This window comes from Uloborus diversus, chromosome 6, assembly GCF_026930045.1.
Source record: "Uloborus diversus isolate 005 chromosome 6, Udiv.v.3.1, whole genome shotgun sequence".
Lineage (NCBI taxonomy): Eukaryota > Metazoa > Arthropoda > Arachnida > Araneae > Uloboridae > Uloborus > Uloborus diversus.
Genome location: NC_072736.1, coordinates 3,090,204 through 3,106,825, shown reverse-complemented (window position 1 = coordinate 3,106,825; position 16,622 = coordinate 3,090,204). Strand labels below are relative to the sequence as shown.

The following is a 16,622-nucleotide window of genomic DNA, read 5'->3' as shown; positions in this document are numbered from 1 at the left end:
GCAAGAATAGATGTCTAGGTTTTTTTTTTAGCCCGAGTATACTCGTGTACAATGGTACATTTGTATTTCTACGTGTATATGCATATTTGTGCGTTTATACATAAATAAATGCGTGTGTAAACGAGTATGTACGTGAACACACGAGAGAATATGTGTATAGATACTTGTTACCCCGAATATACTCGTGTACAGAGAAATTTGCTTTGTATATACATATTTATGCGTGCATATAAGAGAATACGAGTATGTAAGTATTCACACGAGTATATGCGTATAGATAAATGTTACACCGAGTATACTCGTGTGTAGAGGTACATTTGTATTTAAGATTGCATATACATTTTTATGCGTGCATACATGAGAAAATACAAGTATATATGAGTATGTACGTGCACACACAAGAATATGCGTATAGATACGTGTTTAACCCGAGTATACTCGAGTAGAGAGGTACATTTGTATTTTTGGTTAAAATACATATTTATGCGTGCATACACGAGTTAGTACGTGTATATACGAGTAAGTACGTGTATATACGAGTAAGTACGTGTATATACGAGTGTGTACGTGTATATACGAAGCTGTACGTGTTAACCTGAGTATATTCGTGTCTACAGGAATTTTGTATCTCTATGTGCAAACAGAAGTAAATACGTGTATATACGAGTTCGTAAGTGTAAACACGAAATTTTACGTATAAATACGTATTTCCCGAGTCTATTAATGCACGGATTTATATTCAAACTTCTAAGTGTACACAATGTTTATCAGTACAGCGCTTACAGACTTTCAGGGCAGATAGAGTACACCTAGACGAGGGGAAACACATAGCAATGCATGGTCGGAAACACTTTCCTGGCGCGGAAGTGACAACACCAATCACCAAAAAGACAAAACACGAATAAGAGAAGAGAACATGTTCAGAATCTTTAGTACAGCAAAAAACTAAGGAAAAAGAAAATTAAGGGGCCAACGATCATCATCAAAGAAGGTGTTCGAAATTACGACCCCGCCCGTAATATCGAAATTTAGCAAAAATACCGGGCGGGTCCCGAACTTCCTAGTGGAACAAAAACCACGTGTGCGCATGTACCGTCATCTGATGCTTCGGTTTACGTAGCAACATCTGTTGTATGCACCAGATAAATCTTACCAGTATTTTTGCCGTATTAAAAATAATAAACATGTTTTCTCCTCTTAATCGTGCCCTGTCTTACGCTTTGTGTCGTCACTATCGCGTCTAGGTGCACTGTATCTGCCCTGAAAGTATGTAAACGCTGTACTGATACATCCTGTATATATGTGTGCAAACACGAGTAAATACTTGTATATACGAGTATGTTCGTGTACATACTAGAATTTGTGTATGGATACGTGCTAACCCGACTAAACTCGCGTACAAAAGTAAATTTGTATTTAAACGTTTATATACATATTTATGCATGCATATACGAGAAAATACGTGTACAATAGAGTAAGTGCGATTCCACACGAGAAAAGACGTATAGATACGTGTTTAATCTGATTATACTCGTGTACAATGGTACATTTGTATTTCTACGCGTATATGCATATTTATGCATTTTTTCACGAGAAAATACGTGTATATACGAGTGTGTACTTGTACACACGAGAATATGAGTATAGATACGTGTTACCCCAAGTGTACTCGTGCACAGAGGTAAATTAGCTTTTAAATGTGTATATATATATTCATGCGTGCATATAAGAAAAAATACTTGTATTTTCGAGTATGTACGCGTACAGACGAGAATATGCATGTAGATACATGTTTAACCCGAGTATACTCGTGTACAGACGTACATTTGTATTTGTAAGTTAAAATACATATTTATGATGCATACACGAGTTAATGCGTGTATATACGAGTAATTACGTGTATATACGAGTATGTGCGTAAACGTGTTAATCGGAGTATATACGTTTACACACTAATTTTGTATTTGCCACTTGTATGTACATCAAAGTACGTGCAAACACAAGTAAATACGTTTATATACGAGTATATAAGTGTAACTTGTTATCCCGAGTATATTGGTGTACAGATGTATGTTTTTATGTCCAAGTGTATGTCAATTGCAGATACAAAGAGGGGTCATGAAGGTCAGGACCCGCTCCCCCCCCCACACCGCGGGGAAAATTTTGAACGTTTGCTTGAAAAATACAAAAAAAGTATCGAAACCATGAAAAAATGTAATAATCTTTTTGAAATTTTTTTTTGGGGGGGGGGGGGGGCATTACAGTAGAACCTCGACAATTCGAATTAATTGGAATCCGACCCATTCCGGAACATCGAAAATCCGGAGAATGAAAAAAACAAAACAAAATAAAACATACTCACTGAAAATCACCTTAAAAGGAAACACATAGAATTACAAATAAACAGTAAACATGTCTACAAAGTCTGTAATCTTCTCCTGTGACAGTTCAATTTTTTCCCTATCGAGTAAAACAAATTGATTCGAAGTTGCATTGCGAAGAAAAGGGAACTCAATCAACGACATAACACGGTCTTGCCCGTGAGAGGGTTAAATAAATAATTATTATGGAATTTTGACGATCGCTCTTTAAATGTAAAGGGAAATCGGTCAAATCAATCGAGCCGGATTATCCGGTGATCCGGACTAATGGGGTCCGTGGCGCCAACTTCAATTTTGAAAGGTTTGTTTTTGAAAAATTTTCGTGTTTTTAATAGGTTTTTGAAGGTGGGGGAGCCCCCCAGAATATGAGGGACTTTCTTATTTAAGGAGGGGTATCCCCTTACGTAAGTTACTCAGAAACAGACCATGCATCAGCCATCTGGATTTAAAAAATTCAAGCATTTTATTCCAATAAAACCAGAAGCAGTATGGTCTACGGGGGGGGGGGGGGGGGCGTGGTCAGTATAGCGGGTGGCATAAAATTTTTAGGGCTTGTTTTTGAAAAATTTTAGCGTTTACAATGTTTTGGGAGGGGGAGAATCCCCCACCCCCCATAACTTGAGGGCAGTTTCTATTTAAGGGAGGTATCTCCTTACTTAAGTTTCTCTGAAACAGAACAGGCATTGGCCATCTGGATAAAAAAAATTCAAGCATTTTATTCTAATAAGATCAGAAGCAGTGTGACCTCCGGGGGGGGGGTAGTGGGGGGGGTGCGCAAACTTCGAATTTTTAAGGTTTGTTTTTTAAAAATTTTCGTGTTTTAATGAGTTTTTTGGGGGTGGGGGGAACTTCCCGTAATTTGCGGGGGTTTCTATTTAAAAGGGTGTATCCCCTTACGCAAGTTACTCTGAAAGAGAACATGCATAAGCCGTCTGGATAAAAAAAATCAAGCACTTTATTCCAATAAGATCAGAAGCAGTGTGGTCTATGGGGGGGGGGGGGGGGCGTGGTCAGTAGAGAGGTTGGTTCAAACTTAAAATTTTTAGCGCTTGTTTTTGAAAAAAAATTGTTCTTATGTTTTTTTTGGGGGAGCCCCCTTCCCCCGTAATTTGAGGGGGTTCAATCTAAGGGGGGTATCCCCTTAAATAAGTTACTTTGAAACAGAACAAGCATCGGCCATCTGGATAAAAAAATTCAAGCATTTTATTCGAATAAGATCAGAAGCGGTGTGGCCTACAGGGGGGGGGGGGGGTTAGTGGGGCGGGGTGGCGCAGACTTCAAAATTTTAAGGTTTGTTTTTGGAAAATTTTCGCGTTTTTAACCACCCCCCATAATTTGAGTGGAGTGAATTTCTTTTTGAGAGGGGGGCATCCCCTCATATAAGTAACTGCAATAGGGAATAGGCATCGGCTATCTGGATATGAAAAAAATCAAGCCTTTATTCCAGTACTAGTGGTACCCGCACGGCTTTGCCCGTAATAGAAAATTAAAAGGTCTTTTGGTCCGCCTGTATTTACAAATAATGTATGGTGAATTTTATCGCCAATTGGCTTATGCCCATGTTATGGTTCCACGTTATGGTAATCTCGTCCATCTTATGATAATTTTGTTCCTAAAATCGGAATAGAAAAAGAACCACATCGAATTTTCGAAAAATCGCTTCGAGGTGCACACCCCCATGATACAAACTAACTTTGCCAAATTTCATGAAAATCGGTCCGAACAGTCTAAGCGCTATGCGCGTCACAGAGATCCAGACATCCAGACATCCTCCGGACAGAGAGAATTTCAGCTTTATTATTAGTAAAGATTATGCGTAAAGGGCTTAAAATTTTAATAGAAAATTCATAAAATCGAATTTTCGAAAAATCGCTTCGAGGTGCACACCCCCATGCTACAAACTAACTTTGTGCCAAATTTCATGAAAATCGGCCAAACGGTCTAGGCGCTATGCGCGTCACAGAGATCCAGACATCCATACAGAGAGACTTTCAGGTTTGTTGTTTAAAAAGAAAGGAAAAGGAGAAAGATAAAGAAGTAAAAGAAAAGAAAGATAAAGAAAGATAATTTTCAAAACAAATTCTTTCCCATTTTATTAAATTTCTGTGAAAAATGGGCTTAAAATTGGAATAAAAAAAGAACAAAATCGAATTTTCGAAAAATCGCCTCGAGGTGCACACCACTATGCAACAAACTAACTTTGCGCCAAATTTCATGAAAATCGGCAGAACGGTCTAGGCGCTATGCGCGTCACAGAGATCCAGACATCCAGACATCCTACAGACATCCTCCGGACAGAGAGAATTTCAGCTTTATTATTAGTAAAGATTATGTGTAAAGGGCTTAAAATTTTAATAGAAAATTCATAAAATCGAATTTTCGAAAAATCGCTTCGAGGTGCACACCCCCATGCTACAAACTAACTTTGTGCCAAATTTCATGAAAATCGGCCAAATGGTCTAGGCGCTATGCGCGTCACAGAGATCCAGACATCCATACAGAGAGACTTTCAGGTTTGTTGTTTAAAAAGAAAGGAAAAGGAGAAAGATAAAGAAGTAAAAGAAAAGAAAGATAAAGAAAGATAATTTTCAGAACAAATTCTTTCCCATTTTATTAAATTTCTGTGAAAAATGGGCTTAAAATTGGAATAGAAAAGGAACAAAATCGAATTTTCGAAAAATCGCTTCGAGGTGCATACCACTATGCAACAAACTAACTTTGCGCCAAATTTCATGAAAATCGGGCCGAACGGTCTAGGCGCTATGCGCGTCACAGAGATCCAGACATCCAGACATCCTACAGACATCCTCCGGACAGAGAGAATTTCAGCTTTATTATTAGTAAAAATTATGTGTAAAGGGCTTAAAATTTTAATAGAAAATTCATAAAATCGAATTTTCGAAAAATCGCTTCGAGCTGCACACCCCCATGCTACTAACTAACTTTGTGCCAAATTCCATGAAAATCGGGCCGAACGGTCTAGGCGCTGTGCGCGTCACAGAGATCCTGACATCCTACAGACATCCTCCCGACAGAGAGACTTTCAGCTTTATTATTAGTAAAGATAAAGAAGATAAAGATAAGGAAGACCAAAAGCAGTATTGTGTACCAAATAGGGGGGGGGGGTAGTGTGGGTCATGTCGCAAACTGCGTCAGTCTAAAGGGGGTGTTTTTAAAAATTATTGATTTTTTAAGGTCTTAAATCGGTAAGGGGGGCAGCCCCCCAACCCCCAATGCCCCCCCGTAACACATAAGGAGCTTCTTAATATTTATTGGGGGGGGAGAAGAGAAAGGAACCCCTTAAAGAATCCAAACGCAATCTGTAGTTTTAACAGTGTAGATTTATTTCAATCTGATTAGATTCAGTATAAATTTTAATCTGACGAAATTTAATCTGATTACTTTAGTTGATTAAATCAATCTGATTAAATTAGTTTGACTAAATTCAATCTGATTACTTTAATCTGAACTAAATCAATCTGAACTAAATTAGTTTTTTTAGTCAACTAACGAGTTAGTTTAAACTAACGTTAATCTTCGTCTGCAATTGAATTAAATTTTTAAAATATTAGTCTGAACTAAATGGGAGTTAGATTACTTTAGTCGATAGAGGATTTAGTTGATTAATGCCCAACACTGTTTTCTATTTTGTTCTTGGTCACTTCTTCTTACAGCCAGCCATTGGAAATAAAAATTTTCAGTGACATTCAAGATTAATCAACTTGCTAAACTGAAAAGTTAAACACATACTTCTCTCTGATAGGTTCCATCTAAAGCTGCAACAATGACAATTTTCCCTCGGTTGGCCATCTCTTCTGCAAAAGAGACTGTATCAGGAAACTGGAAAGAGAAATCAAAATGAGTGATGAGATCAAAATATTATATAACATATACACACTACACAGTTGACATAAAGTGAATTCCGCATGCATTGCGGCAACACTTTCTTTTGGTTCAGGCGTCTCCCTACTTTTTGCTTTCAGTGTCCTTTCAATTGTAACAATTCAATGCTCATACTTTTCATTCAACGTTTCATCAGAGATTTTGTAATGTCCCTACAAGCATATTTCATGCGTTAAATATCAGAAATACATCTCAAGAATTTATTCAAGCATACTTTCATGCTTTATACGGTGAAATCCTTTTACAATGAACTTCAAGGGACCACGAATTTTGTTTGTTATAACAGGAATTTTAGTGTAATGAAATTCAAAGAATGTAATGGAAATTAAACAAGACTGAAAATTTCTTTCGCTAAAACTGATATTTTGTTTTATTGGTATTTGTTGCAACGGGATTTCACTGTATCTATTTTTTATAAAAATAGATGTATGTGTGTGTATGCTACTTATACAAATCCAGTTTACGTCCCATTTTTGCAAAACTTGACACAGAGGAACACAAATGGAATGTTTACACATGTAACAATAACTGAATTTTTTGATTAAAAAAAAAACAGAGATCTAAATTAAAATTTCAAGTCATCAACAGGGAATTTTATGTTATTTTATTTATAAATTAAAACCTGATTGTTGAACATGCGTCAGTTGGTACAACTTTTATTTTCGAGATAGACCATGCAACGCCCAGAAATGCTGCTAGTTCTATATAAAAGTTTAGAAACATAGAAAATGGAAGAGGGAAAAATAGAATTAAAAAAACATCATGTTAGAATTTTGAGTATTATTTTACATTTTAAATGTTAAAAAATTGTCATAGTACACATCTTTTTACTCAGGCCTCTTCCATTTTATCATAATGGTCTTTAATGTTTTTTTACATTCCACTCCTCCAAAATGAAGTTTACTCCTATTAAAAACACCAAGGAGAATTTTCATGTCTTATCTACAACTTTAAAAAATGTTGAATGCTATTTAGTGAACTTCAGATATCTTAAGATCAAAGTAAATCTAAATGTAGAGAACTATAATTATTTCAGAAATTCAATTAAATTCAGTATTGTAGTATGATTTGGATAAAGCTAACACAAAGATTTGGCAATTTGAACTGTTAAATCTTGACATTTTTACATTGAAATTTATGAATTGATGCTCAGTTTTGCTGAGGAACATTATGTAAGATGCCCATAATTTTTGAACTAGTATTACTTTAAAAACCAAACTTGAATATTTATTACATCAAAAATTCAAGTTTAATTCGAATCATTTACAAGGGTCAGTTAAGAATGATTTGAGGCCAATTTTTTCGAACTCCTGTTTTAGCGTAATTATTTTGAGAAAAATAAATAATTTTATGAAACATAAAATTAAAGAAACTCTCTAAATAGTTTTTCTAAGTGCAAAATTCACCATGGTGTATGTCAATGGTGCTTTATTTAAATTTGATTAGTTCTTGATACTCAACTGACTCACCATTTGGTAAAGTACTACTTTAAACTAAGAGGAAAAAACAAAATTGTGGTAAAAAATCGGGAAAACGAACTACAGTCGAACCTCCATATATCGAACTTCCACATATCAAAATTTTCTATGTATCGAAATTTCAGCAAATTTCTATGTTCATTACATAGAAAAATTGTTTCTATATATCGAAAAAATCTCTATATATAGAAATTTTTTTCGAGACATTCGTAAATTTTTTTTTCCACTTCAAACTGTTTGTCTCATGAAAAATGAAAATTAGGGGAGAAAATTATGTTCACTAAAGGTTGCTACGAAACTCATAAGAAATCTGGGGTTCAGGGCTGAGTATATAGGTCGTTGCTCTGTTCTGGAGTTCTTAAATTCCTTCAAGTTTATTTCAAATCTAAGTTGTAACCAGTAACACTGTAAAATCTGTTTCAAGTTATCCCTTTTGTCTGTTGATTATCATTCCTAGTTTTTTAGCTTCAGTAAAAATCATTCAAGTAAAGTAAATTGATTTTTTACTTTTCTCTCGATTACACTGTCAAAACGAAACCCCCCTAATGTTGCGAATCAAGTTAATTGCAGAAGAATGAAAATGTCTGACGGCGCAAAAATGTAATTTCTGTTATTATTTTTATTTTTCAACTTTCATTTAATCCGTTGCTCGTATAAATTAGAAATTGGGTTTTATACACAAAAATTAGCTTTAATTTTAGTAATTAAGGAGATTTGTACAATAAAATAAGATCGTTTCTATATATCGAATTTGCTACTTCGATATATGGAGATCCGACTGTAGTTGAATATCAAGCACAAATAAGTCTCTTATAATAAAGTGCCTGAACCCCCATCAGTTATAGAATAAAAAATTCTACGTAAAGAGCAGCTATGATAATGCTATCTATGAAACAATTATGTGATTATAATTATCTGATAAATTAATGTGATTTTTCTTTTAAATTTACACTATGCAAGAGGAAGGTTACAGTGCAAGAGGAAAACAAACATCAATACATATGAAGAAAAGAGTACATACAAATTGACCTTCATCGATGCCAACGACACTGTACTTTTGGGCATCAGCTATGAGTGTAGATAAGGTGGTAGCAGACACAGCATCTAAAGTCTTTCTGCAAAATATTACATAAATAAAAAAAGTCAAAGTCTGAAGATAATATGTATCATACAACACCTTTCTACAACAAAATACTAAAAAGTATCTTTTTCAAGTTTCAAGTTTGTACGATTTTAAATGAATATTTTAAGATAATTAAGTTTTCAGGTTAGTTAAAAGACATTTAACTAAAAATATATACCTAGATAATATATTTTTAGCTTAATAATATATTTTTGGTTACATAAATGAACAGAAATAAGAGGTAGTGTAGTGCTTTTTTCATAAGTTCCTTAAATTGTTATGGCTGTTTTTATTAATTAAAGAAAGTTAGTAGTTTTTCTAAAACAGAAATGTAACACAAATATTTTTAATATTCATTCTATTTCTACTAAACATTCTATTTGTATTAGGAGCTTATGGGAAAACTGTCGACCCTGCTACGGATACCGTTGGTTCTAAGAAATTTTATTTGATTAAGTGGGGAAATTTTTTTTACCTTTCCAAATTGACGACGTTTGTCTTAAAACTTAAAAGGAAATAACTTATGTTATTGCTAAAATGTTTTTAAAATAAGAACTTTAAACAACTTTAATAATTAAGAATCTACAAGTACGTATGCAAATTATATTTAAAAAAAACTTACAATTTGAGTTATAAAATCTGTGTTTTTGCACCTTTTTTATTTTCCTCAAAAAGTTCATAATAGTGGATTGCTCTCTCAAGGTCTTTTACCAACACTTTTCTAACTATCCCCCCCCCCCCCTTCTTGTCTGCCATGTTTTACATTTAATATTTTTCATACTATTATCATTTGCAATATTTTTATTTCATCACGTTAATCAATTAAAATATCGTCTGTGCTATCAATTGTTTTTGTAATGGCAACTACAAAAGAAATTATATAGAATTAGTGAAAATGTTTTGATTGAACGTGAATGCTGTTTTTCTGGCCTGCTGTTGGCAAAAAATATTTTTTTTTAAAATATTTTTGTGCACATAATTGTTCTGATGTTATTTATTTTTATTCAAAAATTTTCCCCAAAAATATATTTGCAAATGCTGGATAATATTATTCGTTATCCGAGTAAATTTTTCAAATTAGCAGGGATATATAACACTGCATCTATGGAGAAATATCCGGTTTCAGAAGGTTTTCTATGTAAAAGCGGGGTATTCATTTAATCGTTACCCAATTAAGCAGGGCTGACAGTATATAGGATGCATTTGCATATAACAGGGTTGGGTTTCTTCTGAAAGAAAACAATTTTGCTCAGGACAGTGGAAGAAACTAAAAAAAAATGTGGACGAAACTGAACAAAACCAACAGAAAAGAAAAGTTCTTACACTTTTCTATTAAAGGTATGTCACTCGGTTTGGTGACTTGATTATGTTTTGCCTTGGCAACAATAGAAAAATTGCTTGAATTAATTATCACTATCTACAAGCATATGACAACCCAAGAAAAGATTGAAATTTCTAGCACAAAATTATGGTTTCAGAAATTTATAATTTTTACAATTCAATGAATTTTGTTGCTCAAATATTTTTTTATATTCAGTATCTCACATGAAATCTAACTTTGACAATGTGGAGAAAAGAAGTTTTTTTTTTATTTTGGGTAACAAAAATGCGTGAATGAATGAAAAAATACATAAATTTTGGAATTAAAAAAAAAAAAAATGTTCTAAGGAAAAAGTTCTGGATTTTGGAATTTCCAAATTGGGCTCGCAAACTGTCGTATGGCCTCCTAATGGTTTATAAAAATAAAAAGAAATAACATATATTCGCCTTAATAGTTTGACTCAAGTCATACTTGTCATGCGTAGCAATCCCAGTAGAGCTATATCTTGAATCATGGGCATATTTCACAATCAAGCACACATGATTTGCAATCTGATATCTTTGAAGGCGTCGTATCAATTCTGTCCTGTAAAGCAAAAACTCAGTTAAATAAATGCAATAGCTTAAAACACACAGAAATAGAAAAATCAACAAAGTTACATAAACCCTTTGGGATCGACCACAAAACAATGTACCACATTAAGGAGAAGGGGTTACCAAGAAGTGCGACATCACATTTTTTAAATAACAACCCGATTATGAAAAATAGCGTGGCAGGTGACAAGGGAGGGGGAGGGGGAATTTGTTGAAAAAAAGAGTGACATCATTTATAAACAGCCCTTTTGGAAAAGTCAATTCAAATAGAAGCTGAAGTGAAATAAAATAAAATAAATATATGCTTGCACTTCTCAGTGGCAAGTGCAAAGGGGAAGGGGGGGGGGGTGAGGTTCAACTCCCCTCCCCCTTTAGGAGGCAAGTCACTGAGCTTACCCATTGAATCAGCAACTTACTACAATCTGTGAAGGATGCAAGAGACCCTTTGTTCACTTCAGGAGTATACAAAATCCCTTGTTCCTGTGGTTCGGCCTACATTGGAACAGCAAAAAGATGTGGTAATCTTTACTAATAACAAAGCTGAAAGTCTCTCTGTCTGGATCTCTCTCTCTCTATCTGTCAGGATCTCTGTGAGGCGCATAGCGCCTACACCGCTCGGTCATCATGAACTTTCGCACAAAGTTAGTTTGTAGCATGGGGATGTGCACCTTGAAGCGATTTTTCAAAAATTCGATGTGGTTCTTTTTCTATTCCAATTTTAAGAACAAAATTATTATAAGATGGACCAGTAAATTACGAAATTATCATAACGTGGAACCGTAACATGGGCACAAGCCAGTTGGCGAGAAAATTCACCATACATTTCTTGTAAATATACAGGCGAACCAAAAGACCTTTTAATTTTCTATCAGGGGCAAAGCCATGCGGGTACCAATAGTACAAGAATAAAAGAACACCAAAGAAATTGCCGTCTGGCCACACTGAGAAATCAGCAGCCACAGAACACTTTTAGTGATGGGACCCATGACATTAAATTCAAAGAAATCAAAATACTTTCAAGGACTTCCCACGATCATGCCAGATTAAACAGAGAAATGATCGAAATTTTCAAACATCCCAACAATTTCAACAAAAAGGAAGAAGGAATTAAGATTAACGAACTCTGGGATGCTGCACTTAGATGGAGTATCCCGAGAGATACTTTTAGTCAACCAGAAACAGCAACAGACGTCCAGCAGCCAATCCCCAACCAGAATGGAAAGAGCTCAAGTTCCAGCCAACCAAAAACAAGGATGATCAAGGTCAGCCAATCCTGGCCCCAAAACGAAGGGAAAGCTAGCTCTTCCCACATAAATAGTGACAACACTTCTAAATCTGCATCAGTTGCTAGGAAATCGCTTGTCTGGAAGCTTCAATCTCGTAAACACTGAAGATGACCGCCGCAGATGCGGTCAAAACGTTTGGGGAAACAACCCTCGGATCATGTCACAACAGCCCGGAATCTCACAACATCATTGACACCGGCCGTGAAAGCCTTCATACTTAGATTGTATATGCTTGGAAAAAATTTAACCCTGCCTTTGAAAAAATCTTACATATGTCACTGGCACTTTGAAAAAATATTTTTAACAGTTAGAAATAAAGATGTAAAAGTTCTTAAATATTTGTATTGGATAAATAAAAAATATCTTTGCTTGAAACCTCAGAATGCCACAGCCATTCTGACAAAATTATTCACAAGTAAAACAAATTATTGAACATTAATTTCTACATAGGTGGTCATCCATCCCAAGAGTCATGTTACCTTAACCAAATAACATTAGGTAACTTCAATTCAGTCACTTTAATATATGATTAATTCACTACTTAAAAATTCAAACATTTTCCCACCACTTTACTATTTAAATATTATATTATTTTATTGCACCTTAAATGTGGGGGGGGGGGGAAGGGAATTGATAGGCTCACATAACCATCAATTTCATAAGCTTAAAAAAAAAAAAACTGAATAATTATTTTCAAAATTGCAACATTAAATCTTCTTTAATTGTATTTTTTATTCATTAATAATTTATAATTAGACCTTACCATAAGTGGCTCCTACGGAGGAGGGGTGGGGGGGGGGGCTGCCCTCTCAATTTCAAAAGTAAAGGGAACTTGCTCCTCACTTTTCAGAGTTTGAAATTAATAATGCATTGAAAAATGATTTTCTATAGCATGGATTCATTTATTTCACTAAAGTAAAAACGAAAAATTTCAAATAAATGAACTTTTCTCATCAGCTTCCCTACAAAGTGGAACTTTCAATTGAAAGGGGAAAGTCTACAGTGGTCATACGTCCCGATTTTCGAAACCATATTCCATTTTTTGGATGTTTGGATGTCATAGAATAAATAATGTTAAAAGCCTTTAATACAGCCAGGGCCGTCGCTAGGTACGTTCATTTGGGAGGGAGTTGAAACTGATTTTGCCGACTGACTCCTAACGTTTTGCCGACCCGACAGATACATACGTACACACATTATATATATATATATATAATAATTCAGAGCCTGACCAGAATTCGTTTTATATTGCAGTCTGAAATATGCAATTGTAGACAAGCTTCTGTGCTTCAGTGATACTAAGGAAATGCATTAATTTCGATTCAAGTCAAGGTAGACTGCTGTCCTCCGGAAAATCTCCGAATTTGGCATACTAAAATCACGATTTTAGGCTTGGTTTATATAAGAAGCAAGAGGATCGTGGATTCATTCTCATCTTTTTCGCTGGAGTCAATATGGGTTTTTTTTCCCTAGAAAAGGTGGTTTTCGAGAGTTTCTCCATAGAAATTTCTAAAAACAAAGATTTTATGCCATCTTTATTGACGCGAAGGAAAGGGTTAGGGGGATCGGGGGCCCTCCCCCGATGGTTTTTCGAAATTAAAGTTTTGAAAACAGTTTTAGGCTATTTAAGCATACTTTAGGGGAGAGGGTAGGCAGTGACAGATCTACATTTTTTTCCGAGGCGGGGCAAATATCGAAACTGCCGCCCCTATCCATCTTTTAAGTTTTAAAATTGAGTTTCAATGAAAAAAAAAAAAATAGTGTGAATTTGCCGCCTCTTAGAAGTCGCCGCCCTTGGCAACCCCCGTCTCCTCCTCCCCTTAAATCCAGCACTAAGGGTAGGCATTTACCGATGTTCAGTGAACAGTGGCAGATTAGCTAGAGAAAACGGCAATGAGGAATTACAAGGAATTTTGGAGGAGACGTTCTGAGGAAATTCGAAAAAAAGAAAAAGAAAACGTATTTTATCCATATAAAATTTAACACATAAGAACATTTTCTACTCAAAAAGTTTTATAATATAATGGTGAATTAATTATGTTGTATATGGGGGGAGGGGGGGCCCTCATGATAATCATTCGTTTTGGTATCTTTGAGTACTTTGATTCTGATTGAACATTTCCATGGCGCACAAATAGGGATTTTAAGTATACAAATCAGAAGAATTGCTTTGTATGGGAGAAATAGTTTGCAAAATAAGTTATATCACCCTAGTAATGTTAAGCTAGAAAAAGTGGTGTTCGGAGGCTTCTGCCCCTGAAGATTATAAAAATGAAACTTTAGACAGTCTTTGACGATGTTAGGGGGAGAGCAGGCTAGGAAACTTTTCGAAACTGAAGACTTAAACAAGTGATAGTAAGTCATGTTTCGTTCCGCTGGGGCTCAGGGGCACTCCCTAGTCGATTTTGTGAAATTAAAGTTCCAGAAAAGCAATCATAGACCACCTTTGGTGATATTAAGGAAAGGAGAGGGGAATGACATATTTCTAGTGTTGTGGGGAAAAGAGTGGATTTCATAGACTCTCCCCATAAATTTTCTGCAAATGATGTTCGAAAAATGTATTTTTACGCGATCTCTGCGATGATGTTCGGGGGCTGCCCCACGGAAAAATTTTAAGAACGTAAGTCTTGAAAAAAAAAAATTCTCTAGACAACTTTGATGGATTTGGGTAGCGGCGTAGCCAGGGGAGGGGCCCAGCACCCAGGGAGAGGGGCCGAGGGCATAACCCTTCTTGGACATCAAAGAGAGCCTAAAACCTTGTTTTTCAGCTTTTAATTTCGGAAGATTTTCGGGGGCAAGCCCCCCGATTCCCAAGAACTTCCGTAATGTTTTCAAAAATGCGGTTTTCGGGTTTTAAGTTTTAAGCAATTTTAGGTCAGTCCTTCCACTCCTCCCCCTCATCCAACTTAGCAAAACATAGCCTTTACAATGTTCTTTGCAGAGTCAGTTCCCAAACACCATATTCAGAAACACTGAAGGAGAAAACATGTCAGCATTTCTGTCCTCTAGTTAAGCATATGACTCATGCATAAATTTTGAGGTTATTTATCACTTTTTTAAAATACCCAGACTTAACAAATAGGAGTGCATTGGAGTTTTAAACAACTATTAATTAATAATAAGCAGATATAAATAATTAGCATAATCTATAATGAAACCAATTTAGCAATTCAATGAAAAATAATTAATGTGATAATCTCCTTGAGGTAAGAACCTAAGAGCCTGGGCCTCTTCCGAAACAGAATCTTTGCTACACCACTGGATTTAAGAAAGGAGGATGGGAGTGTTTCCCCAAGCGTTTTTTGAATTGTAGTTCTAAACATATAGTTTTAAACGTTAAACGACTATTGGTGATGTTAGGAGAAGGTGATACAAAGTGATTTCGCTCGAAATTTTTTTGAAAATTGAGGTCTTAAAAGTGCCATTGTAGGTCATTTGTGGTAAACGAGGTTCAGAAGCTCTCTCTCTCGACAACTTTCTGAAATTGAATGCCAAAAAAAAAAAAAAAAAAAAGAAGTTTCAGACGATCTTTGTTGATGTCATAGGGCCCTCCTGCAGTAAGTTTTTAAAAACGCAACTTAGATTACATTTCATTACTGTAAGATAAAAGAAAATGGTTAGGTTCTGCCATTCCTCCGTCCCTCTCTCCTAAGCTACTTCCCTAAATTATTTTATTTATTAAAAGAAAAAAAGGTAGGAGATCCTCCTCCAGATTTTCTTTTTAAAAAACATTTTAGCTGTTTTAGTTTTTCACGACGAAATTTTCAATTTTCAATCTAATGTTTTTAATTGTTTAAAGTACAAAATTATGCAATCTTAAAACAATCTGTTAACATTTTGAACTTACAGACTAAGATAATTTAAAGCTTTTATATTTTAAATTGAGGTATGGTTAAACGTTTAAAATTTTGAATACAGGTGGTATTTTTTAGTGATACCTAATAAGATAACTTTTTTTACTTTATTTGAATATCAGGAATCCCGAATCTCTTGATAACTTTCATTGTACGTAAATTTTTTATAACTCATTTTTTAAACACTCATTGGAGTTACTTGTGTGACTTTTCTATACAAGAGTTTGAATCTTTTCCTCTATTTGAAACATATTTTCTTTATTTTTGTACAGGTGTGTCCTAGGATGTTAAGAAATAATTATTAATGTTTAGTTGTCTCAGGTTGGCAACACAGTTAAAATATTATATCTTCAGAACGTACTAAATTAGTTCAAGTAAAATGTTTGGTCTTATGTGTTTGTAATGTGCTTGTGTCTTTTATAATAAAATATATTTGGCCATTCCCACTGAGTAATCTCTGCATAAAAGTAAAAACTCTACAGGTCATGGACCCAGAGTACCGCAGAGTGGCAGATTAAAATGCAAAAGTAAAAAAGTGAAATAAGAAGAAATAAATTTGAAGGTAAAAATTGCAGTTCGGAAAGAAATGGCTAATATGGCTGAAGATATGAGTTCTGTCGAAAAACTGAAAGACCAAAGTAACTTTGCAGTGTGGAAATTCCAGGTAAACATAATTTTTAAAT

General features: G+C 34.9%; 1 protein-coding gene across 1 annotated transcript in view; it reads right to left on the bottom strand.

Moving 5' to 3' along the window:
- LOC129224158 (thymidine kinase, cytosolic-like) overlaps positions 1 to 16,622 on the bottom strand; it is a 40,756-nt gene that overhangs the window by 12,504 nt on the left and 11,630 nt on the right. The window contains exons 3-5 of the mRNA XM_054858574.1: positions 10,678 to 10,791; positions 8,784 to 8,877; positions 6,132 to 6,221 (exon numbers count right to left, since the gene is read on the bottom strand). Coding sequence (XP_054714549.1) covers positions 6,132 to 6,221; positions 8,784 to 8,877; positions 10,678 to 10,791 — 298 coding nt within the window. The remainder of the gene's footprint in view (positions 1 to 6,131; positions 6,222 to 8,783; positions 8,878 to 10,677; positions 10,792 to 16,622) is intronic.